Source organism: Mesocricetus auratus, unplaced genomic scaffold (assembly GCF_017639785.1).
Source record: "Mesocricetus auratus isolate SY011 unplaced genomic scaffold, BCM_Maur_2.0 Super-Scaffold_100007, whole genome shotgun sequence".
Taxonomy (NCBI): domain Eukaryota; kingdom Metazoa; phylum Chordata; class Mammalia; order Rodentia; family Cricetidae; genus Mesocricetus; species Mesocricetus auratus.
This window is the reverse complement of record NW_024429191.1, coordinates 8,426,665-8,451,513: the sequence shown is the minus strand read 5'-3', so window position 1 is coordinate 8,451,513 and position 24,849 is coordinate 8,426,665. Positions and strand designations below refer to the sequence as shown.

Here is a 24,849-nt window from a genome sequence, read left to right as displayed (position 1 = left end):
GCCCTTCTGTGTAAATATTTTCCTTAATCACTCTCCATCTTACTTTTTCAGACTGGATTTCTCACTGATAGAGGAGCCAGAATGAGAGACCAGCAAGTCCCAGGGATTCGTCTCTATATGCCTCCCCAATGCTTGGATTACAGGCACACAAGACTGAGGAAACTTTTACCATGAATCCTGCGGGTCGATCTCCCTTGGTCCCATTTTTTGTTTTATTTGAGGTGCTGGGCTTGAGTCGTCGAACTACACTGCCCTACTTCCCTTTCTAAAAATAGTTCTTAATGCAAGTGAGCAAATGTGTGTGGGACAGGCGTAGTTTCTGGAGACTCAATGGCGCGCAGACCCTGTCGGATTTCGATCTGGATTCTGTTCCCGTAGGCTCTTCTTTAGACGCTTAGGTCCCAGGCATCGAAACGGCCCCAGCGCCCTCTACCGGTGGACTCTCCGACCCGCAGTCTCAGCTTTCTCAAGGATGAAAGCTCACAATGCCGTCCTCATCTCGAGGAGTGAGTGCATAGGTCAGCGCGAGATGAGCAAACCGGAAATTACAGTGGGCAGCCGGACTGAAAATGTGGGGACACTGGCCTAACCAGGACTGCCCAGGGAGAACGCACGCCAGAACCCGCAGGAAGAGCGAGTGGGCGGGGCCTGGCGGACGGGAGAGGCGGGGCCTCCGGGTTACAGCCAGCCCGGGCGCATCTGTGGGTCGTGGGCGGGGCGGAGGAACGTCCTAGCTTGCGTCTAGGATTTCCGGGGTAGGTGTTCTGCAGAAGGTAAAGCTCTTCCCCTGAAACGGGTTAGCGCTCTGGGCTATGGTGCTTCGGCCCCTCTAAACATGTATTTCTGTGCAGTCGATGTATCGCGGGGTCACCTGCGCATTTCTGAAGGTGTTTGATAGTCTTTGAAGATTTTAGTAATTTTTCTTTTTCTTTTTTTTTTCCCCGAGACAGGCTTTCTCTGTAGTTCTTGCTGTCCTGGAACTCTTGCTGTGCTTCCCCAGACTGTTCGAGAACTCACAAGAAATCCTGTTTTTGCCTCGGTAGTTCTGGAATTAAAGGCGTGTGCCACCATCGCCTGACTATCTTTTGTTTTGTTTTTGTTTTTTGTCGATGCATGATACATATTCTTCAACCAGGTATGCTCAGACTCCATTTTGTCTATTCTAGGTGACCTCAGGGGGGATCCATATCTCTGGTTACCTTGTCTCTCAATATGCTGCAATGGCCTCTTTCGTTGGTGGAGAACTTTTATCCAGGGTACAGTGTGTTGTCTATTCTAGGATCCCTTTGGCTCATGTGTGAGTTTATAGTTATATCTGGTTTGAAACTAGTATTAAATACATTTCCCTTCACCTTGAGGCTTCAAATACCTGGGCGTACTATCCAGAGACAAACCCAGAATAAATTGCATTCTTCATATTGACAATAGAACAATCCAGATTCCGGAATTCCTAAAGCCTGCTTTTTACACGATCATTCCACTCTCTCCAGCTCTCACTTTTATTTTTTTTTAAAGATTTATTTATTTATTACATATACGGCATTCTGCCTACATACCAGAAGAGGGCACCAGATTGAATTGTAGATGGTTGTGAGCCACCATGTGGTTGCTGGGAACTCAGGACCCCTGGAAGAGCAGTCAGTGCTCTTTTTTTTTTTTTTTTTTTTTTTTTTTTTTGGTTTTTCGAGACAGGGTTTCTCTGTGGCTTTGGAGGCTGTCCTGGAACTCACTTGGTAGTCCAGGCTGGTCTCGAACTCACAGAGATCCGCCTGCCTCTGCCTCCCGAGTGCTGGGATTAAAGGCGTGAGCCACCAACGCCCGGCATAAATAAATCTTTTTAAAAAATGTGTGTGATATGTGTGTAAGTGCAGGTGGACAGTGCAGCATAGAGGAGTTTGTTCTCTTTTTCCACTTTTATATATTTTCTAGGAATCAAACTCAAATCACCAGACTTTCACAACAAAGCCATCTCACTGACCCAAATGTTCTGATTTTTAAAAATTCAAATGTAGCTGGGCTATGGTGGTGCATATCTTTAATCCCAGCACTCAGGAGGCAGAAACCTGTGAGTTAGAGGCCAGCCTGGTCTACAAATGGAGTTCCAGAAGAGCCACAGAGAAACCCTGTCTCAAAAAACAAAACAAATAAATAAATAAATTCAAATTTAGAGCTAAGTATATGGCTCATTTGTACAGTGTTTACCTCCATAGGTAAGACCCTGAGTTTCATCTTTAATAATACACACACCCTAAGAGAATTCTGGTCATCTTTAATTCTGCAGTTAACTTTTTATTTTATTCATTTTGTAAATAGCTGGAGTGTAAAACTTACATACGCTTGGCAATGCTCTCCCATTAATCTATTCCAAAGCCTTTTCATTTTCACGTATTTTATTTTAGGTTTTTCGAGACAGGGTTTTTCTGTGGCTTTGGAAGCTGTCCTGGAACTAGCCCTTGTAGACCAGGCTGGTCTCTAACTTACAGAGATGCCTGCCTCTGCCTCTGCCTCTGCCTCTGCCTCTGCCTCTGCCTCTGCCTCTGCCTCTGCCTCTGCCTCTGCCTCTGCCTCTGCCTCTGCCTCTGCCTCTGCCTCTGCCTCTGCCTCTGCCTCTGCCTCTGCCTCTGCCTCTGCCTCTGCCTCTGCCTCTGCCTCTGCCTCCCGAGTGCTGGGATTAAAGGCATGTTTCACCACCACCCAGTGCCATGCCATTTTGTTTTTAAATAATTTACTTTGAGACAGGTTTCACTAAGTTGTCCAAGCAGACCTTGAACTTGTGACCCTCCTGACTCAGTCTCTTGAGTAATCAGAATTACAGCCCATTGACATCCAAGTTAAGCCCAGTGAGCCCACATAGCACACTGGTGAACTTGTGCAGGGGACCAGGAGAACGTTTATCCAGGGTACAGTGTGTTGTCTATTCTAGGATCTTTTTGTTGTTCTTCATTTTTTAAAAGATTTATTTATTTTTATTATGTATACAGTGACTTGAGTGCATGTATACCCACAGGACAGAAAGGGGCACCAGATCTCATTACAGATATATCTGAGTTCAAGGTCAGCATGGTCAACATAGTGAGTTCTAAGACAGTCAGAGATATATAGCAAGAGCCTTTCTCAGCAAACCAAAAATATATATTTTATTAGTTATCTGTGGATTTTGTACAATGTAGTTCAATCATTCCCCCCACCCCACAAATGCACTCTGGGACAGTCTCTGTACCCCTGTATTACCGAGTCTGAGTGGCCTTGAAAAATCCAATTTCTCTCTCATCTTGCAGCCACATAGGGCATCAAGGTGGGTTACAGAGGGACGAATCCTATTTCTTAAGTGTATTCAGGGATCCAGAACTCTGTGCCAGTCTGGGAGGACCCAGCCTTAAATGAATCCAGAGGCCCCGTTGACAGAACATGCCCTCCTGATTTGTGGTGTGCGGGGAGAGAATGACCCTGCCCTTTCCCTCAGTACAATGCCACTCTTTTAAGGGCGACCGCAGACCTTAAATCAAACACTTAAGGTTGTCTAAAAAAAAAAAAAGCACCTTCTGTTTTTTTGTTTGTTTTTTCGAGACACGGTTTTCGTATGTAACCCTGACCTGGAACTCACTCTGTAGATCAAGCTGGTCTCGAACTCAGAGATCCGCTCGCCTCTGTCCCCTGAGTTCTGGGATTAAAGCGAGCGTCCTGTTTCAGTGTTCATAGACACTGCTGGGTAGAGTAATTATTTTGAAGCAGCGCTATGAATGTCACCCTCTCTCCCAAGACAAGGCAGGTGCAGCCCAGGCAGGGGACCCCCTGAACCGGAACCCTCGAAGCTGGGAACCCTATAAAGCTACAGCTGAGTGGGGAATGGGATGTGGAAGGCACTTCCTGTTGTCCCTAATCCCAGCCTCCGCCGGACTTCCCGGCCCGTGCAGTCTGGCTGCTGATACTCACTTCATCCCCGGCAGGGGGGCTCCACGGCACCCCAGGTTCCTCCTTTGCCTCTACCTAGGCGAAAAAGCGATGGTTGGGAGAGCATCGGGAAATCAGCTTGTGCAGTCAGCTTGCAGAAGGGGACAGGGTCAAAGGTGGAAGGCTTCAGGCTGGCAGGAGAGAATGAGGGGGCTGAACCCAGGATGGGGAAGATGAGGACATCTCCCACCGGACCATGACCAGGATGGAAATACCCAGTGGGGAACCTGCAGCTGTGCGAGACCTGTCGAGAGTGGACAGCTGATCGAGGACTCCAGGCCAAGCTGTGTTCTGCTGGGACACACGGCAGGCATCACCCCACTGGCACCTCTTTTGAAGGCTCTTCGTAGAGCTTTCTGTGCCTCATGGCAAGAAACCCTGATTCCAATTTAGTCCTCACTTTCTCTGAGCTGTCTTCACTGATATTTGAGGCTCTTGCTTCAGTGACAAAGGGAACAGCACCATTCCTTTCAAAGAAACCAGAAAACATCATTTAGCACGGGACTCCATAGGGTCTGAAGGCTTTATTTGCATTCTGGTGGTCTGTATTCTAGAGCACTTGGAAGGTGTCCCCAGATAGTGATTTCTTTCCTCTTTTCCAGGTTCCTGGCTAAAACCTGGAGGGGGCTTGATGAACAGGGGAGAGAGAATCATTTGCCGTTCTCCTCTCTCTGATTTAGAAGATGTCTGCAGACAGTAAAAACATCCTGAATACCAAAAGCAAGGAGAAAACCCATGAGGTATGGTGGGACCCTAGGGAGAGAGGGATGCCTTGGAGTGGAGTAGAGGGCATTTTCGAAACGGATATCTGGACAAAAGGAAGAATGAGAATCAGTAGGATCGGGGCTTCCAGATGAGGGCACTGGGCAGAGGTGGGGGGGGGCGGAGGAGCGGCATCATGGGAAATAACTTCCAATTGGTCTTTCCAGTGTAAGTGTTTCTGCTCTGTATAGTAGGGGGCATAGCACTCAGAGAACGTAGGGAAGTTTTCTACTCCCCACTCGCTCTCTCCTGGGCCATGCCTCCTCATGGCTTACCTCTGAGGCTGAGTTCTAGTTCTGTCTGTAACTGCTGCCTGCCCTTGTGGTGTGTGTGTGTGTGTGGTGTGTGTGTGTGTGTGTGTGTGTAATTGCCACCTTTGGGGGTTCAGGTTCTCTGGGCTTGGAACTAAAGGCCTGATGTGTGACCTTGGGCCAGTGCCCTGGCCTGTGGGAACTACTTGTGCTCTGTGTAAAGTTTAGTCATACACTTGCCATTCCTGCCTGTCTCACTAGGGCACTGGTAGGCTGGAAGGAGATAGTGAATGTGAGAGTCATCTGTAAGCAGTTTGCCAGCCTGTGACTGACGACTACTGTGATGCCTGAACACCCAGAACTACTGGGCCAATCAGGAATTTGGATCCTCCCACTGAGTTTTGCTGGTGGTTATGAATACAATAAATGTACACTGGTGAGAGTGCTGCCATTTTTATGGTGTAGAAGCCCCAAGAACTGTTAGGTTTTTTTTTCTTTTGAGACAGGGTTTCTCTGTGGCTTTGGAGGCTGTCCTGGAACTCACTCTGTAGACCAGGCTGGCCTCAAACTCACAGAGATCCGCCTGCCTCTGCCTCCCGAGTGCTGGGATTAAATATGTGGGCCACCAACGCCCGGCTGTTTGTTTGTATTTGGACAGTGCTGGAGATCAGACCTAGGACCCTGAGCAAGCATTCTGTTACTGTGCTATGTTCCCCAGCCCTGTGTGTGTTCATGTGCACGTGGTGTGTGTGTGTGTGTGCTACTAAGGACTGAACCCTGCTTCTCTACATACTATAAGTAGAGAGTTACATCTCAAATCCACTTTTGACTTTTATTTTATTTTTCAAACAGGTTTGCTCAGTTTTTCATGTGGCCTTGAACTCTCCTAGTAGCCACGGGAGGTCTTGTTATCTTCCTGTTTCAGCTCCCTGAGTTGGCACCACCAGACCTAACAGTACATTCTGTTCTTACCAAGATCTAAATCACCCTAAATTTCCAATGATTTAATTTCAGGATTGCTAACCTAGTTGCTGCTCTAAAGTGTGCCTTATGTTTGAGTGTGCGTCCCACTCACTGGCTGTCTCTGCCCCATCTCCAGCCCAGTGCTCATAGGGAGTGTGATTCCTAGGTTCTAGGTCATGGACAATGCTATGGAGACATGCTTTCTGGGCAGGAGGAGACAGCACCCTTGGGAGCCTCTCAGGAGTCAATACATGTTAAGGCAGAGCCAGAAGAACCACACCCTGAGGGGACATCACCGGAGGACAGGGCTCCAGGAACACAGGGCTGGATGCCTCCAAGTCCTGGCTGTAAGGGGAAAGCCCTGCTCCTGCCTGGTGGAGGTAGGAGAAAGGTGTGCTTTCTGGGGGAGACATTTTGGGAGAGTTTAGGGTTTTACTGAGGCAGGGACCCAGATTTCCATCTTCTTCCTGTCATCCTTCTAGTGGGTGACTGACCGGCTTCATAGGTTGAATCGGGTGAGGGCTGAGGTAGCTGGGGAGCATCATGGCCCAGGATGCTGGCTGCCCAAGGACCTTGTCTTCCTACAGCTCTTCCCTCACCCTGCATCCCTGTGCTGTCCCGAGGTGGGAGGACTAGAGGTGGACAGGTGGCTGCTGCTCTCCTCACTGCCTGGTCCCATGTAAGTGTCCCCTGTCCCTCCACCTGCCCCAGGACAGAGGCAGGACTCTTCCTGGTCTTCACACGGTACTCAGACCTGTCTGTAATTGGCTCAACGTGGGACTCCAGAACACTGCTTCCTGTCCCTCATGGCGTCAGAACCCCCTGCTGCGGGGGCCACCTCGATCAGATGTGGGCTCACAGTGGTCGTGTCCCCTGCGGTGGATACCTTGTGGGGGCCTGGGCTGTGACCATGTACCCTAAACCGCTGCCTTGCTCCTGAATGTCACATCCCTCAGAAGGCCATTCTTGGGTGGCTCTTCAGTCCTGCCATCTAATCCAAATGATGGGGTCACTGGAGGCAGTAGTTTGAAGGCCTGGTGGTGTCATTTTTTTCTTCCCATGTCCACAGCAAACCCTGAATTGTGTTATTTCGTGTTGTTTCAGATGCCGGTGACCTTTGAGGATGTGGCTCTGTACCTCTCCAAGGAGGAGTGGGGAAGGCTGGACCACACACAGCAAAATTTCTACAGGGATGTACTACAGGAGGAAAATGGGCTGGCTTTGGGTAAGGGCTCATCTGCAATGATACCCTCCTGTGCTCTCAGGAATGTGGAAGGCTGCCTCTCTACCCACCCCTCTCCTCCTGTCCCCTTTCCTCTCTCCTTTATCTGGACAGCACTGCTCTGCAGAACCTTCCACACAGATGGAAATGTCTGCCTCTGTCTAGGACAGTGACCACAAGCCAAGTACCTGTTGAATTCCAGGAACAGGAGAGGAGGGATTAAATTTAAATTTCATTTGATCAGCTCAGACTGGAGTTTGAACAGCCAGTGTTGGGTGAGGTGACTCACGCCTGTAATTCCAGCAGTTGGGAGGCAGAGGCAAAGGCTGCCAGGGCTCAGTAGTGACACTTGTCCCAAAGGCTGTTTAAAAAGAAGCAGCAGCCTTGCCAGTGAGTGGCTGCCGCGCTGCAGTGTTGGCTTAGAATTCTGTTTTCCCTTTCACTGCATTAACTTATCCCACTGTGTGTTCCTTCCCAGAGTCCCAGCTTCAGATGTGTCCACTCATCTGGAGGCTCCCTGGTTGAATGCGACATCAGCTACCCACCCTCTCAGGCCCTTAGGAGAGGCAATTGCTGCTGCTTCAAGGAACTATGGGGCAAGATGCCCCTGCCGTGGTGGGGGGGCTTTTGACTCCTCAGTTCCAGACTGACCTTGACAGAGCTGAGTGATGTCTTCAGCTCTTCTTTGTCATCTACCCATCCTTTATGTAGCTATTTCCAATTTACTAGTTAAGGTGGAATCCCTGGGCCTAAGCAGAGTGTGTGTGTGTGTGAGTGTGTGTGTGAGTGTGTGAGTGTGTGTGAGTGTGTGTGTGTGTGTGTGTGTTTAACGTGGGAGATCCATCACCAGAGTTAACCTTGAATGTTGTCATTTCAGTGACCCACTTTGGTTTTTTGATTTTTTTGTCAAGACAAGTTTTTTCTGTGTAGCCCTGGCTGTCCTGGAACCCACTGTGTAGTTCACGCTGACCTTGAACTTAAATATCCGCCCGCCTCTGCCTTCCAAGTGCTGGAATTAAAGGTGTGTATCACCACTGCCCGGGTCACTTCTATTTTTTTGAGCTGGTCTCCTCCCTCAGCCTCCCAGGTGTTGGCAACCATGCTTCGCTCTAAAGAGAATGAGTGTCTTTTGTTTTGCCTTAGTTCTCTAGGGTCTCTGTTCCCACTTTTTCTTCACTGAGTCAGATGGGGGACGATGGGAGGAGTGTGGTTGGGTGTGATTTTACCGCTGGGCAGACCGCACCACTTCTCTCTCTGGACAGGGTTCCCGTGCAGCAGACCGTTCAGGGTCCCCCGAGTTCAGGGGAAGGGTGAGATGACAAGTCCCAGCAGATCAGCTGGAGCTGAGAGGAGAGGCCTCGGTTCAGGTGAGGGCCTTAGCAGATGCCTTGGCTTGGGGCTCTCCGTTGTGGGTGTGCATGAGGGTGGCTCTTGTCCCCTGGCTTCCCCTTGCCTTTTCCAGTTTCCTAGAATCTAGCTCCTGGGTTTTTAGCGCTGCCTTCCCATTCCGCGGGCTCCCCAGAAGTTTGTCTCCAGCTGGCAGCCCTGTCTTTTTGCAGGAGTTGTGGAAATGGGGAAGATGGTACCCACCCTAGCCGTGGCAACCCTAGGGGATACGAAACCCTTAAGGGCCAGGGCCAGGTGGGCCCTGAGGGAAGAGCCACAGTGTGGTCAGCAAGTGGCTTGTGGCCTGGGTGCAAAGATGGCCAGAGACGCTGGGGAAGCCAGGCAGCCAAAGCCATCCCTGCCCGACACGCATCCTCTCAAGACCCCAGAGGACAGCAGCCTAGAGAAACCCAGCGAGAAGGGTGCCCGGGAAAGTGGTGAGGAGGGGCTGGTTCCCGACGGTGAAACGGGCAAGAAGACGTACAAATGTGAGCAGTGTGGCAAGGGCTTCAGCTGGCACTCGCACCTGGTGACACACCGGCGCACACACACGGGTGAGAAGCCCTATACCTGCACCGACTGTGGCAAGCGCTTCGGCCGCAGCTCGCACCTCATCCAGCACCAGATCATCCACACGGGCGAGAAGCCCTACACCTGTTCCTCGTGTTGGAAGAGCTTCAGCCACCACTCCACGCTGATCCAGCACCAGCGGATCCACACCGGTGAGAAGCCCTACGTGTGCGACCGCTGCCCCAAGCGTTTCACCCGCCGCTCCGACCTAGTCACACACCAGGGCACTCACACGGGCGCCAAGCCGCACAAGTGCCCTCTCTGCGGCAAGTGCTTCACGCAGAGCTCCGCCCTGGTCACGCACCAGCGCACCCACACCGGCGTCAAGCCTTACCCGTGCCCCGAGTGCGGCAAGTGCTTCAGCCAGCGCTCCAACCTCATCGCGCACACTCGCACGCACACGGGCGAGAAGCCCTACCACTGCCCCGACTGCGGCAAGAGCTTCAGCCACAGCTCGCACCTCACTGCCCACCAGCGCACACACCGCGGTGTGCGGCCCTATTCCTGCCCGCTGTGCGCCAAGAGCTTCAGTCGCCGCTCCAACCTGCACCGGCACGAGAAGATTCACACCACCGGACCCAAGGCCCTGGCCATGCTCATGCTGGGGGCAGCAGCGGCGGCGGCGGCGGGAGCGCTCACTGCACCCCCACCTGCTCCCACTTAGAAGCCAGAGAGAGACCACCCAGGGTAGCTGGGACAGTCCCCACTGATGCTGGGACCCTGGGAAGACGCTGGGTCCTAGCTAGTGGGATGGACTTCGGTGAGGGTGTGGAGCTGTAGGGTGAAATGGATGGAGGGAGCAGATACTCTAACTGCAGGTTAAAGGTCATGGAAGGAGGGAGCAGATACTCTAACTGCAGGTTAAAGGTCATGGAAGGAGGGAGCAGATACTCTAACTGCAGGTTAAAGGTCATGGGAGGAGGGAGCAGATACTCTAACTGCAGGTTAAAGGTCATGGGAGGAGGGAGCAGATACTCTAACTGCAGGTTAAAGGTCATGGGAGGAGGGAGCAGATACTCTAACTGCAGGTTAAAGGTCATGGAAGGAGGGAGCAGATACTCTAACTGCAGGTTAAAGGTCATGGGAGGAGGGAGCAGATACTCTAACTGCAGGTTAAAGGTCATGGGAGGAGGGAGCAGATACTCTAACTGCAGGTTAAAGGTCATGGAAGGAGGGAGCAGATACTCTAACTGCAGGTTAAAGGTCATGGGAGGAGGGAGCAGATACTCTAACTGCAGGTTAAAGGTCATGGGAGGAGGGAGCAGATACTCTAACTGCAGGTTAAAGGTCATGGGTTTCAAGCTGTGGCCTGGCTCTGTCTGCCTGGTGCTTCAGCTGATCTCTGGTTCTACCAGGTGCCTCGTTCAGGCATCCCTGAGTCACCACTTTGGGCCTTGGAAGCCTCTTTTCCTTAGCCTTGTCTTGGGTCAGGGTCCCTTTTGTCAGAGGCCCATTCCAGAACATTAGGGCGTGTTTTTTTTTTAATAAATTTTTGTGGTTGTTGTTGATTTCTATATACATGCATGGTGTGGGGGTGTACCTGTGGAAGTCAGAGGACAACTTCTAGAGTTGGCTCTGTATCATGTGGTCCCAGGTATGGAGCTCAAGTTACCAGTAGGCAGCCAGCTTCACCTGTTGAACCATCTCGCCCTGGTTTTGTTTCTTGAGACCCGGTTTCGTGTAGCCTAGGGTAGCCTGGAACAAGCTTGGTAATGGATGCTTCTTGCATCCTTCTAGGTGTAGACCACCCAGCCCAACTGTGACCCCAGGTCTATAAACAAAGGCTCCGAGTTCAGGCTTCCCAGCTGGAAGACAGCCAGTCACTTCTGGAAATGAAATTGGGAAACCAGTCCCTTTAGCTGGCATCATGTCCCAAGGGCACTTGGCCCTTGCTGAGTTCTAGCTTCTCCTTTGGCTTTTACATTGAGAACCAGGAGCAGGGCAACTGTTTCCTGTCTACTGAACCCGATTGCCTGGCCCAGGCTCCTGGCTGTTTTGTGGGCATCTCCTCTCCATTTGCTTACACTGGGCCCTGCCAGGGAAACCGAGAATTCCTTACCAGGGACCACTCTCCCCTCATGCCTTCTGCAGCGGCTGCTGGCTCTGTTGCTCACCTCCTTGGGATAAGCCATTTATAATGTGCTGTACCTTCCCATTTGACTTTGAGCAAAAGTTCTGGTTTTTAACCTCTATAGCATCCATTCCCGTTTGCTCCTTTTTAAACCCAGGGTCCACCCTATGACCCTGCGCTGTGGCTCAACCTCCAAGAGAATACTCGGCTCTGATACCAGAGAGGTCTCAGGGAGCCACGCACTGTCTGCAGCTCTGGGTGGCGCCGGCTTCCAAGGGGTTCAGTTCTGTAGCTTGAATAGGACACAGAGAATAGTAACAAATACCTCTGGAGGCTGGGAGCAGAGGCGGTGGGTGCATGGATACATCACGTGCATTGTCTGCATCACCTCTACGCTCTGCAGCCGACGGGGTTTATTCCTCAGTGTCGTTGCTTTTTGTTTATTTAGTGTGCATCCGTGTATGTCTCTTCACCACTGAGTCATCTCTCTGGCCCCTGAATCACAAGTCACACTGCAAATTGGTGTCAGATCAGGTCGGGCAGGGCTGTGGTGTTTGTTTTATTTTGGGTTTTTCTGTTTGTTTAGACAGGGTTTTAATATGTAGCCCTGGCTATCCTGGAACTTGCTCAGGAGACAAGGAACAGGCGGATCTCTGAGTTCAAGTCTAGCCTGGTCTACAGAGCAGCCAGAGCTATACAGAGAAACCCTGCCTCAAAAAAACATATTTTATTATTTTTTTATATTTAGACAGTATCTCAGATACCCGAAGTTGGCCTGGAACATCAAGGATGACACTACCCACTGGTTGTACTGGCTCTGTCTCACAAATGCTGAAATACAGATGTGCTCTACCACACCTGGCTAACTGGTTATTTATCAAAGAGGCCAGAAAGACAGACTACCACCTCCATCTTGTCTGCACAACGAATGTCACTCAGCCAGCCATGGGATTTCTCTGTGTGGCTCAGTGTGAGGGGCTGAGCGGGCTCTCACCTGTGAAGTGGCCTTTCTCGGAGAACACCTTAATGAAGACGAATGACTGTTTGCAAAGACTTGTTAGATTTCGAGGGACCTTGGTGTGCTGACTCACTTGCACGATGGGCGTTGTTGACTGTCATTTCGGTTTCTCGGGCTGTGTGCCTGATGCCTTGGGGTGTGCAGCGATCCACTGAGTCAGATGACACGAGGATGTTCAGAAGAGACGGCCGCCTTGAAAACTACTCACCAAAGAACAATAAAATGAAGAATTAGTATTGTGGGCCTCGAAAGGAAATGATGATTTGGTGGGTGGTGGGGTGTCATGAAAGGATGTCGGAGGGTTCATGACCCCAGCAGAACACCTGGTGTGCTAGTGTGCTGCCGAGAGCAGAACGCCCGCGAGGACCCCGAATGCATTTCCTTCTGAGTTTCCCATGGCTCAGGGTCCTGGTGGAAGAGCCGTCTTAGCCGGGCGGAGGTGGAGGGTAGGGGACACGTTGCTCCTCGGAGCTCTCGGCCCGCAATAGGTAAGGAGTCTGTGCTTTTTCCACACCAAAGGCCCCGCCCTCCCCTGTCCTCAGCCAGTCAGTTGCCAGGGAGATGGGCGCCTGAGAAACCAGCTAATGACTGCGGACCAGCAACGCGACTCTTTCCCTATCAGGCTCCAAGCCGCGGCGTTGCCCAGGCAACGGTTTCAGGTTTCCCTTCTCCTCCCTCAGAGGAACCAAAGACTGTATTCACTGACTCCCTCTGTCTGCATCCTCACCTCCCCGGACTCTTAGGGCTGTGGCCCTGACTCACCTGAAACTTTCCATGGAGAGACCGGGCTGGACTAGAACTTGTAGCGATCTCTCACCTCTGTCTTTAATGTGATGGGATTACACGTGTATACCACTAGGCCCAGCCTTTATTTATTCACTTTTTGATTCAGATATACTTAAAATTCAGTCTTCGCACGGTTTTTACTTAATGCAGCACTTGTATATTCATATTAAAGATTGGCATATAAAAACATAGTAAAGCTGGGCGTTGGTGGCGCACACCTTTAATCCCAGCACTCGGGAGGCAGAGGCAGGCGGATCTCTGTGAGTTCGAGGCCAGCCTGGTCTACAGAGTGAGTTCCAGGACAGCCTCCAAAACAATACAGAGAAACCCTGTCTTGAAAAACCAAAAAAAATAAAATAAAATAAAAAAACCAGACAACAACAAAAACAAACAAACAAAAAACCAGAAATACACATTTATTTGTCGGCGTTGGTGGTACACACTTTTAATCCAGTCCTGTAACTCTGGAAAAGCAGTCTGTGCCCTTAATGGCTGAGCTGTCTCTCTAGCTCTGGAAGCATTACCTGTATTGCTGTACAGACATATCCAGCAACACAAATTGGAATAGAATGAAACATGTCTACTCTTGGCATAGTCACTTACAGGAAGGGAAAGAGCAGTAGCCAGCTAGCTGATATACTAACCAATGAATAATTTTAAAGCATCTTATAGGTGATGCCAAGTAAAGCAATCATGTATTCACTAAAATATAGCCTAGTGAAAAAAAATGAATTGCTGGGTATGTGGCACATGCCTTTAATCCCAGCAGTCGGAAGGCTGAGGCAGGTCTACATAGTAAGTTCCAGGCCACCCAAGACTACAAAGAAAATCCTGTCTGAAAAAAAAACAGAAAGACTTTTGAAAAAAATTTTTTTTGGTTTTTACGAGACAGGGTTTCTCTGTATTGTTTTGGAGGCTGTCAGTCCAGCCTGGCCTCGAACTCACAGAGATCTGCCTGCCTCTGCCTCCCGAATGCTGGGACTAAAGGCGTGCACCACCACCGCCCGGCGCACAAGATGCTTTTCAAACAACATCTTGGATTTCTTTTTTTTAAGATTCATTTATTTATTATGTATACAGTGTTCTGCATGCACGCACACCTGCATGACAGAAGAGGGCATCAGATTTCATTATAGATGGTTGTGAGCCACCACATGGTTGCTGGGAATTGAACTCAGAACCTCTGGAAGAGGAGCCAGTGCTCTTAACCTCTGAGCCATCTCTCTAGCATTTTGTTTGTTTGTTTGTTTTTGTTTTTTGAGACAGGGTTTCTCTGTGTAGCCCTGGCTGTCTTGGACTCACTCTGTAGACCAGGCTGGCCTTAAACTCACAGAGACCTGCCTGTCTCTGCCTCCCAAGTGTTGGGATCAAAGGCCTGTGCCACCACCGCCTGGCTGTCTATCTTGGATTTCTATTTTTGAGTTCTAGAGTGAGATTGTCTTTATGTGTCTCTCCATCCTGAAAACAGTTGTTAAGAACAGGGGAGTCCTCCTGAACTTGTGACATGGCCATTTAATGACATAACCAGTGGCTGTATATTGAATGATTTTGAGTGTCATCAAGCCTTAAACATGAGTGCAGAGGGGGCTGGAGAGATGGCTTGGACATTAAGAGCACTGTGTACATAGGGAGCAGGGTGTTCAAGACAGGGTTTCTTTGTGTAGCCCTGGCTGTCCTGGAACTCTCTCTGTAGACCAGGCTGGCCTCAAACTCAAGAGATTCACCTGCCTCTACCTCCTGAGTACTGAGATTAAAGGCTGAGATTAAAGTTGGTGTGCTACAACCACCTGGCTCTTAATGTTCTTTTGTACATTGTTATGTTTCTTGTCACTGTGTTACCAGCTCTGCCTTCACTACTCCAAGTAGGCAAGACCACTCAAGAGTTTCCCCGGGACTAATACAGCAACACCAGGAGAGGCAACACAAGTGTCTCCCAGCCTGCTGTGTGTCCAACGGGCCTGCTTATATGCCCTAGGGAGAGGTGTTTGGACAATCACAGCCTTGCCTTGCCTTGCCTTTAAGCAATCAGTCACAGGAGAGAGAGGGAGGGAGGGAGGGAGAGAAGTGGATAGAGGAAGAGAGAGAGGGAGAGAGGGAGGGAGAGAGAGACGGAGAGAGGGAGAGAGGGGTGCTCATTTTGTAGCCTAGGTGGACATGGCTTCAGGGTTATCTAGAATTCAGAGGCTTGTGGAAGCAAGAACTGACTGTCTCAAACAACCCTGGCTGAGGCTCCGCCCTTAGGAGCAGTGACAATCAGGATTAATCTCTGTGTAGTTTTCTCAAGGTGTCCATTGAGTGAGTGTTCCAAATAGCAGGTGCTGACCTGAGGTCACTCCAGCTGGGTGTTTGACTATCAGTCCTTTTGCTCAAGGACCAGGGGCAACAAGGGAGAGTCTAACGGTTGTCACATATAGTCAAACTGCCTCATTCCGGTTTTTATTTATTTATAGAAAAATAAACATCAAGGATATTTACAAGATAAAGCTAACTCACCATTAACATCAATAGTGGTTTTAATAGATTGCAACAATGCTTAACACTAGTCCAGGCAGAGCCTGCTGCTCAGTGTCCCTAGGCATCAGGACTTCGGCTCCTCAGCTTAGTACAGAAGGAAATATTGGTAGATGGGAAGCGAACGCTGCCTGGGATGAAGACTCCACTCTAATTAGATTGCATTTTCCAGGATGCCCCGAGATCTCCCAAGGACCTGATTCAGGCTAAGCGGGACCTAGAAGGTAAAAATGAGACTTCTCCCAAATCTCTAGCTCCAGGGTTTCCCAGATTGACCAGTTGTGGGGATTCTCCCTGTTCATTGGCTAAAAATCTCTGACAAACAGCATTCTGCCAAGTAAATTTCCAAACTCTTGTCCCCGCGCACGCGCCTGATGGTTTCCCAGCGAACCCCGCGCGGACTTCCGGCACCAGGAGCTGGTGGAGAAGCTCTTAGCGCCTGTGCGCCTCTGGGCGTTGTGTGCTGGGGGCGGGACTGGCGTTCCGCGCCGTCGGGCTCCTGCGGATTTGGCGTCCCAGGCGCAGGCCGGGGGGGACGCGGTCCTCTGGGCAGTGCGGCCGCCGGCGGCTCCTTGCTCTCCGGGTCCCCGGGCAGCACAGCTGAGCCCGCCGCTCTCGCCAGGCTGCTGGGGACCGTCCCCCTTTCCCACGTCCTGTCCAGCGACCCTGGTGAGTCCGGGCCCTCTCCGAGGACACCTCCTCGGTCACTGGAGCATGAGGCAGAAGGCTCGAGAAGAGAAGCGTAAATAAAGTGTTTGTGGTAGTGGAGAAGAATTGGAAATCGCCCGAATGCATCACTCGGGTCGGTTGGGGAACTGGAGCACCCCCATGCCGCGGAAGCTTATAGGTCCACTAAAGAAGAAACGTTGCTAGGTGAAAAACGCAAAATCCAAAGTGGTATGCTCATAAGATCTCATTTAAGTAAAGCACACATAAATCACTTGTCGATCCTGAAGATAACAATTTTCAGTAAAAGCACAGGAAAAAATATGGCACTGTCATGGATCAGATTGTTAGTGAATCAAAAGAAACGTGTCGTTAACATTCCCCTTCCGTTTTTAAGATTATGGTGTTCATGCCAGTTAGACTGTTGAAACAAAAAAGGGCAAGACTTCAAATCACACTTAGAATATTGTGAAGCAGTAGCAACATAAAATACAAATACATGCCATGTATTCACATATAGCTGTAAATAAATGTCATAGTGGTGTCCATGAGGCCTCTGATACCACCTGGAGTAAGATGTTTCTGGCATTTGTAAGCTTTTCTTAGACAGATTTTTTTTAATTTTGTGTGTATTGAGTGTTTGCCTTCACGCATCTAAGTGTACCACATGCACACCGCGTTTGAGAAGGCCTACGAAGGGCCTCAGGTACCCTGGGATTGGAATTACAATGGCTCTGAGTCCCCAAGTGGTTGCTGGAAGTTGAATCTGTGTCCTTTGCAAGAGAAACACATCGTAACCACTTAGCTGTCCCTCCATCCCTGTAAATTTGTAAGTTTTCAAATTTGAGAAAAATAACAGTATGGCCTATCAGTAGAGGCACTTAATACAGCATTCATAATTAAACATGATAATTATAAAATATTTTGAAACAGTTTTGCTCTATAGCCCATACTGGTCTCTAACTTTGGGCACTCCTGCTTTGGTCCTTACAGTTCTAGGATTTCAGATGTATGTCACTGTGCATGTACCATTATATCCAGTGAAATTTTACAATAAAGCATATATGCTCAAAAACATACCTTAAAAATAGCTCAGTGAGGCTGGGTGATAGTGACTTATGCCTTTAATCCCAGCACTTGGGAGGTAGAGACAGGCGGATCTCTGTGAGTTAGAGTCCAGCCTGGTCTACAGAGCGAGTTCCAGGACAGCCAGAGCTACACAAAGAACCTGTCTTGAAAACCCTCACCACCACTACCACCAAAAAACAAAAAAAAAAAAAAAAAAAAAAAAAAACGTGTGCACCATGCATCTACAGAACCGAGGAAGTCAGAAAAGGGGGTTGGGTTGTCTAGAACTAGAGTTACAAAGAGTTGTGAGCCACCCTGTGGATGCTAGGAACCGAACCTGGGTCCTCTCTAACAAATGCTCTTAACCTTGGAGGTCTCTCTTCAGCCCTCAATGACACACACACACACACACACACACACACACACACACACACACACACACACACACACACACGGTCTCCTGTATCTGAGGCTAGTTGCAGACTTTCCGTGTAGCTGGGATTACAGATATGGACCGTCCCACCCAGTTCAGTGCTGGGGATCATTTGTGCTAGACAGCCACTGTAACAACTGAGCCACATCCACAGCTGGCCCAGGGGTCTTTACAGACTGCATAAACATGCTTAATTCTGCTATGAAGCGTGGACAGTTACTATAAATGAAGATAATATGTTCATATTAACAGGTGCAGTAGTGCTTCCAAATGAGTGAGATTAGGTTTTGCTGTCAAATGGGACTTGAAAAACCCAGATTTGGGATGTCAGATGTAGTGATAAAGAACTGTGGGTCTGTATAGAGCGCACCATTGCAGTAAAGTCTAAAGAGGCTTTAGAGGTACAGAAGGATACAGTTGCCAGGGCTCTTAGACTTTGCTCTAGTCTGGTGTATTCCACTCTTCCTCAAATACTGTCCTTTTGCTCTTTCCAGAGGCGTATGTGTCCTGATGCCAGCCCAGCTGTCACCAAGAACCTCTCTGGGAGATTCAGCTCTGGAGCCCTAAGCTAAGGCTGACTAGCCCTGAGCCTTCGGCCAGGGGAATGGCATCCTTCCAGGAGCTCCAAGACCGTGCCCCTGGGGAGGAAGATGGCCTTGTGATTGTCAAGGTGGAAGACTGCTCTTGGGAGCAGGAGCCCGCCGAGCAGGTGGACAGCAAGGATTCAGAAGCCTGCCGCCAGCGCTTCCGTCAGTTCTGCTACAGGGATGTGAGTGGGCCACACGAAGCCTTCAGCCAGCTCTGGGAGCTGTGCTGCCGCTGGCTGCGGCCTGAGCTGAATAGCAAGGAGCAGATTCTGGAGTTGCTGGTGCTGGAGCAGTTCCTGGCTGTGCTGCCTGGGGATATCCAAACCCAGGTGCAGAGACAGCGCCTTGGCAGTGGTGAGGAAGCTGTTGCTTTGGTGGAGGACATACAGAATCAGTCATTGAAAGCCTGGTCACAGGTGAGGGGTCCTTTCCGTGTCTAGGAGCCTGAAGAGTAGAGGCCATCTTCGTTGAGACAAGTCTCTGCAGGGGGCAGGGGACAGCCGCGTTCAGGGAAGCACACACAAGGACAAGTCTTAAGTAAATGTAGGGTATTTTTCATGATGTCATTGGATTTAAAGTGGTTGTGGTTCAGAAAGGGTTAGTTCTTATTTTGTTGTGTTTTTGTTTGTGAGATGGTATTGCTCTGCATAGCTGGCTGTCCTGAAACACCCTGTAGACTAGGCTGGCCTTGAACTCAGAGACCCAATTGCCTCTGCCTCCCCAGTGAGTCCAGAAAGGTTTTAAGGTACACACAAGTGTTTGTGCTTTGCTCTAGGAAGTCTACTGACTACTCTAGTCAGTCCAATACAGTGGTTTTCCTCAGAGGAGTAAGAGAGATGAAGCCATCTAAGGGTACCCTGCTGTCTTGAGTACTTGACACTGGGAACTTCTGGGGATGTGCCAATGAGCAGCTAGGATGTGGGGTTCTGCCCTTGGCAGAGGACTGCCCCCCAACTTTCTCCCTTGCTAAGTAGCTCTAATTCTAGTCTTTTAGGGACTGGTTCTTGCTGGGGTTTTTTGTTTGTTTTTTGGTGTTTTGAGGCAGAGTTTCTCGTGTAGCCTTGTCTGTCCTGGAACTTGCTCTGTAGACCAGGCTGGCCTCTTAATGAGATCCGCTGCCTTTGCCTCCCAAGTGCTAGGTTTAAAGGCATGTGCCACCATCACCTAGCCAGTTCTTGCTTCTTGATCATGAAGTGTCCTTGAATATAAAACACTGCCTGTTTAATCCCAGCACTCGGGAGGCAGAGGCAGGCGGATCTCTGTGAGTTCGAGGCCAGCCTGGTCTACTGAGTGAGTTCCAGGATAGCCTCCAAAACAATATGGAGAAACCCTGTCTCGAAAAACCAAAAAAAAAAAAAAAAAAAAAAAAACCCAAAAAAAAAAAAAACCAAAACAACAACAACAAAAAAAACACTGCCTGGTGTCTAATTCTTCTGTGGTCCTTTCTGGGTCTCCATCTAATCTCTTATCCCACCCAAGCCTCAGTTTCCTAATGGGTGTGTCTCATACCTCCTTCCCCTGCCCCCACCTCCAGTCTGCTCTCTGTGCTGATGGGCATGTTATGATGACTGCACAGGATGAGCCCTCTGAAATGGAGCCTAAAGCAGCAGTCCATGGACTCCAAACCAAAGGGCCTCCCCAGAAGGCAAGGGTGCAGAAACAGCTACCTGCATCCAAAGAGCAACACAGCCAGGGTGAGTAAGATTCTGCAGTCAGCAGTGTGGCTACACAGGACCTAGGTTTCTTGTCTAGAATTGCCCTGAGGGTAACAGGCACAGGGAAGCCCAGTCACATGAACACATGTTTGCATGCATTTGGTGTGTGTACATGTGCAAGTTTAGATGAAGCCATCAGTCTCAGTCCTTGCCCTTGGCCTGTATGAAGCTCTGTTCTTTTTCCGCAGCCCAGCTTCCTGTTCTTAAAGAGGGGCGGACAGGAGAGATGATGAATGTCTGCTTTGCCTCTGCAGTTCATGTGAGTTAGAGTTCCCTTGTTCTCACAGAGGGCTTGGTGCTCTTGAATATATAATTTGATCTCTCCTGTCTTCACTCACAGCTGTCTGGGAGACCCGAGCTGGGTCATATCTCCTCAGTCCAAAAGCCTTTGGCACTGGGAGACATCCCTTTCTATTTCTCCCAAGAAGAATGGGGCTCCCTGGACTCTGCTCAGAGGGATCTCTTCTGGGACATAAAGAGAGAGAACTCCCGGAACGCTGTTCTCGGTAAGCAGGTCTGTGGGGCCCTCTTTCTGCAGTAATCCTGGTCTTCCCACCCTTCCCTAACCTGGTTCTAAAGCTAGCTTTTTCTGAGTCTCCTCAACAGCCTCCTATGAAGTTCAGGTGTCTGTGTCTGTGTAGGTTATGTGACCAATTGACCATTGCTCTCTGTGTGTCAGCTCTGTGTCAGCGCCCTGTGGAGGGCTTGTAATGGCATTTTCCTAGTCAAACCTCAGTCTGCTACATAGGAAAGTTTGTCCCCAGACATCAGTGAGGTTGATGAACCTTGTCAGCCACAGACCACCAAGTGAAGCCCTTTCTCAGCATTCCCTGTTCTCATCTTGCTTAACTGGCAGAACCGTGAGTGGGCTTGGGGCTCCTCCCTGTCTAAGGCTGGAGTGTGCTCTGTCTGCAGAGCTGGGGTTTAAGGAATGAGGAGCCACAGTGAGTATACACACTGGTGCCTTCACTTACTTGTTTGTCTTGGTTTTTTGAGACAGGGTTTCTCTGTGTAGCTTTGGCTGTTCTAGAAGTAGCTCTGTAGACCAGGGTGGCCTCAAACTCACAGAGATCCACCTGCCTCTTCCTAAGCAGTGCTGAGATTAAAGACTGTGACACCACCGCCCAGCTGGTGCCTTCAGTTTACAGACAGGGAATGAGCCATTGGCTTTAGCTGTGGAGAGTGCCATTGGCCACGGGTGGGGAACAGGCAGGGTCTTTGTAATAGCCTCTGCAGTAGGGTCAGCTCAGCTACCTCAGAACTGCTCGTTTGTTGGCCTTTTATCATTTTCCCATAAAAAGGACTTGTAAAATAAAAATACATTTTAATATATTTTGTGTGCAGTACAGAGAGGGGCAGGTAGAGGTCAGAGGACAGCTTTCTGGAGTTGGTTCTTTCCTTCCGCCATATGGGTCCTGTGGATAAGTCAGGTGTGGTGGTCAGGCTTGGCAGTAGGTGACTTTATCCACTTAGCCATCTTGCTCGCCTGTCTGGTCATTTTGTAGGTGAGAAGACTGAAGCTTGATGTGTCTGAGCGGCAGCAGCCTAAATCTCAAAGCCAGGGAGAATTCCCTGAGTTTCGTCAAATCTTTTCCCGTCCAGAGTCAAGGAGGACTAAAGCTGCTTCTCCTCTCCTTGCAGGTTTGGGATCCAAAAGCCAGAGCAAGAGCGCTCCTCCAGACGAGGCCGTGCCAGCATTGTCGGGACAGACTGACTGTGAAGTGACTATGTCCTGGAATCCCAAGGAAGCTGAGACCGAGGTCTGGGAGAGTGAGAACCCACCGAGGACAGCCCTGGGTGCGCTGGTGGTGGCTCGTCGGGGCCGACCGCCCACTCGCAGGCGTCAGTTTCAGGATTTAGTGACTGAGAAACCCCACAGCTGCGGGCAGTGTGGGAAGCGCTTCCGCTGGGGCTCAGACCTAGCCCGGCATCAGCGAACACACACTGGTGAGAAGCCACACAAGTGCCCTGAATGCGACAAGAGCTTCCGCAGCTCTTCTGACCTGGTGCGTCACCAGGGCGTGCACACGGGCGAGAAGCCCTTCTCTTGTGCTGAGTGTGGCAAGAGCTTCAGCCGCAGCGCCTACCTGGCTGACCACCAGCGCATCCACACGGGCGAGAAGCCCTTCGGCTGCAGCGACTGTGGCAAGAGTTTCTCGTTGCGCTCCTACCTGCTGGACCACCGGCGTGTGCACACAGGCGAGCGGCCTTTTGGCTGTGGCGAGTGTGACAAGAGCTTCAAGCAGCGTGCACACCTCATCGCGCACCAGAGCCTGCATGCCAAGATGGCCCAACCCGTGGGGTGAGTCACCAGTGGGACCTGAGCAGCCCAGGGAGGAGAATACTCCCTGTGAGTCTCACAGCTTCTCTTCTTTGTTCCTCTTGGAGAATTCTCTTGCCTGTGACCACTGCCAGCCTATGGAAGGCACCCAAGTCCTCTGAACTGGCCTGCCTGCTCCAGGATGCTGCCACCCGCCTCTCCCTTTCCTGCCCTGGGTTTCTCTCCCACTTGTTTCCTGGAGCTCCTCAGTTTCCAGTGGAGTAACAGGTGGTGTGAGGCCTCAGACAGGAGCTAGGGTTTCTCCAGCCTTGCTTGGCCAGAGGCTCTCTGTTTCTGTCTACTTGTGCCTTCCAGTGGGGACTGGCCTCCAGGGGACCTCTGGGCTTTGGGAAGGACCATGGGCTCACACCTATGACAGCTTCGTCACAGCAGCTTCTTGGCCTTCACCATTCCCCCTGTCCTCCACTTCCAACCTGTGACCACTCTGTCCTCCCTGACCCCAGGAAGCTGCCCAGCTGTCCTGCTGGGAGCCCCACACATACTTGCCTGCAGGTCTGGAGGTTAGTGGAGGTGGCAGCTGTAGCAGCAGACTCTGGAGAGCACCCACTCCTCCAGAGGTGTACTTAACACTAGCACTCCATCAGCACTTTGTAGCTGACTCCTCGAGCACTGTATTCCATGTTTTTAATCTGCATTGTGTGCAGATTAACATTAACAGGGACAGACCATGGGCCCCCCCAAAGGGCTCAGTCTGGCGGGCTTCAGAAGAGTCTGAATAAATATGGAGATTTTCCTTGAGGCTGTCACTACTTAGCTGGCTTTTCTGAGTTAGGGGCATGGAAGTTACCTCTTGGCTTGGTAACACTGATGGTTACCATCTGGTGTACGCAGTCACCAGGGGGAGCCACATCCTGTATCTGCAGCCTTGTGACTCTCCCGTGTCAGTGGGGGAAGCCCTGGTTTGGCAGAGCAGGACCTAATCATGACTTGGAGTCTGTGTCCGGTCCTCCTCACTGCGGTAGTGAAATGAACAAGGGGCTAACGTGGGACTGACCGGCTGCTGCTCTGTGGGGTCTAGAACTCAGACTTGCCCTGTATGACCTGGAAGCTGCCAGAGGTTAGCCAGCCACAAGGAGTCCCGCTGTTATTCCCAGCCGTCCCTCAATACCCTAGTACAAGCTGGGGCCTACCCAGAGCTGGTGGTGCCTGGTCAGGGCCAGTCACTCCTCTGACTGTTGCTGACCCTCTTGGTTCATTGTGTCAACCTTAGGGGGCCTCACCTGGGTACAGATAGAGACAAGATGCTCTTGTCCCTTATTAACTGCCTCGTGTGCGCCAGTCTTTGTCTCCAGCTTCCTTCCTCTGCCAGCCCCCAGTTTAGCACATCTGCCTTGTGGGCTCAACCATCCCCATTCCCCACACGAAGCAAGCAAGGTCATACTGTTGACCAGGCGGGTTCCAGGCAGCCAGCTGTCCCTGCCCCTGTGCGCTCTGCACTGTTGTATGCTTGGGCTTTCTGCACAGCCACATGGAGGACAGGGTGAAAAGGATGCTGGGAATCATGTCAGGGCTTTAGGACTGGCAGCTCCCTCCTAAGGGAGACACTTCGGTGTAACACAATCAGATAGGAGCATGGGCCAAGGGCTAAGAATAGAGCTGAGCTCAAGCTCATGACTCAGGTGGGCACACAAGAGTGCCAGCCATGAAGCTATCAGCCAGAACTGGAGAAGAGAACTGGGCTGGGGGAGTGGAGCCTAGGTTTACCAAGGAAGGGCAGAGTCCAGATGGGATCATAACAGTTAATAGGAGGCAACGTGTGTGAAAGAGGGCAAGGGTCAGGCCCCAGTGTACTGGGGACCAGAGCCAGGGAGTACGTTCTGGGATTGGAGGAGCCCCGCCTGGTCCTCATGGCCTTCCTGGTGTCTGGGACCCTACAGGTGGCTACACAGTTGGCGGATGCTTGGGACAGCTTGGGGAGAAAGGTAGCCAGGTGCTCTGCTTGGTCCAGCCCATTCCCAGCAGCCAGCTGGGCTCCAACCCAGCACAGCTCTGGTCTTCCTTTCCCAGGGAAAGTACAGTGTGCAGGGTTCAAGGGTAGCCTTGATACTCAGCAGCTCTGGGGTGTCTGCGGCTACAGTTGCTGCCCTGGATGGTGTGTCCCAGGCTCTGGGCTTTGAAAGCTGTGAGAAGAGGAAGGTCCCAGTTCAGGTGAGCTTCCACCCCAAGACCTTCAGCCCTTAGCCATGGCACTCCCTTTTAGCTGGGGCCTCACCAGACTCTGCCTTTCTCCTAGAGCTTCCTTGGGGAGCTGCGTTTGTTCCTGGAGCAGCTAGATGTCCACAGCGGTCCTGTGGGGTGTGCCCTTGTGGTCTTGATGGCCCCCAGTGGGCAGTTAAGGCGTCCACAGCTGCTGGTTCAGGAGCTGAGTCGCTGTGGGGCCCTGCAGGGTTGCCCCAAAATCTTCCTGGTGCTCTCTAGTGACCTCAAGGGTGAGTGGCTAGGCAGTGACCCCAGTTCTGGGAGGGAAAAGTGAAGGTGGGGGTGAACAAGAAAGCTGGGACCTTCTGTCCTGCCTACACAACCCTGTGGTCTTCTCCACCAGCCGCCT

At 50.8% G+C, this 24,849-nt stretch overlaps 1 protein-coding gene and 1 long non-coding RNA gene across 11 annotated transcripts; one reads left to right on the top strand and one right to left on the bottom strand.

The window, feature by feature from the left end:
* Positions 1 to 624: 624 nt before the first annotated feature.
* On the top strand, positions 625 to 24,677 carry LOC101839858 (zinc finger protein 213). Of its 10 annotated transcripts, XM_040748193.1 has the most exons (10): positions 3,860 to 4,464; positions 4,554 to 4,691; positions 6,094 to 6,307; positions 6,515 to 6,606; positions 7,032 to 7,152; positions 8,412 to 8,516; positions 8,709 to 9,675; positions 21,822 to 22,262; positions 24,309 to 24,449; positions 24,535 to 24,677. In XM_040748193.1, the coding sequence occupies exons 2-9, from the start codon at positions 4,635 to 4,637 to the stop codon at positions 24,337 to 24,339; spliced, it is 2,028 nt and encodes a 675-aa protein (XP_040604127.1). In that variant the 5' UTR covers positions 3,860 to 4,464; positions 4,554 to 4,634; the 3' UTR covers positions 24,340 to 24,449; positions 24,535 to 24,677. The 10 variants fall into 10 exon arrangements, with proteins under 10 accessions (XP_040604123.1, XP_040604124.1, XP_040604125.1 ...); XM_040748189.1 differs by lacking the exons at positions 3,860 to 4,464; positions 21,822 to 22,262; positions 24,309 to 24,449; positions 24,535 to 24,677 and adding exons at positions 625 to 755; positions 951 to 1,135 and having other exon boundaries at positions 8,709 to 10,613; XM_040748190.1 differs by lacking the exons at positions 3,860 to 4,464; positions 21,822 to 22,262; positions 24,309 to 24,449; positions 24,535 to 24,677 and adding exons at positions 717 to 773; positions 951 to 1,135 and having other exon boundaries at positions 8,709 to 10,613.
* LOC121141255 lies at positions 11,889 to 12,818 on the bottom strand. The gene is made up of 2 exons (XR_005878118.1): positions 12,518 to 12,818; positions 11,889 to 12,394 (listed from the first exon to the last, which is right to left on the bottom strand). It is a non-coding gene; the product is annotated as an uncharacterized LOC121141255 (long non-coding RNA).
* Positions 24,678 to 24,849: the final 172 nt, after the last annotated feature.

What these genes read in the sequence shown, in the direction of transcription:
- LOC101839858 (XM_040748193.1), top strand. Translation starts at nt 4,635, where the DNA reads ATGTCTGCAGACAGTAAAAACATCCTGAATACCAAAAGCAAGGAGAAA. An exon ending in CCTGCTCCTGCCTGGTGGAG is followed by an intron (nt 6,308 to 6,514) that starts GTAGGAGAAAGG and finishes GTCTTCCTACAG; the next exon opens with CTCTTCCCTCACCCTGCATC. An exon ending in TCCTCACTGCCTGGTCCCAT is followed by an intron (nt 6,607 to 7,031) that starts GTAAGTGTCCCC and finishes GTGTTGTTTCAG; the next exon opens with ATGCCGGTGACCTTTGAGGA.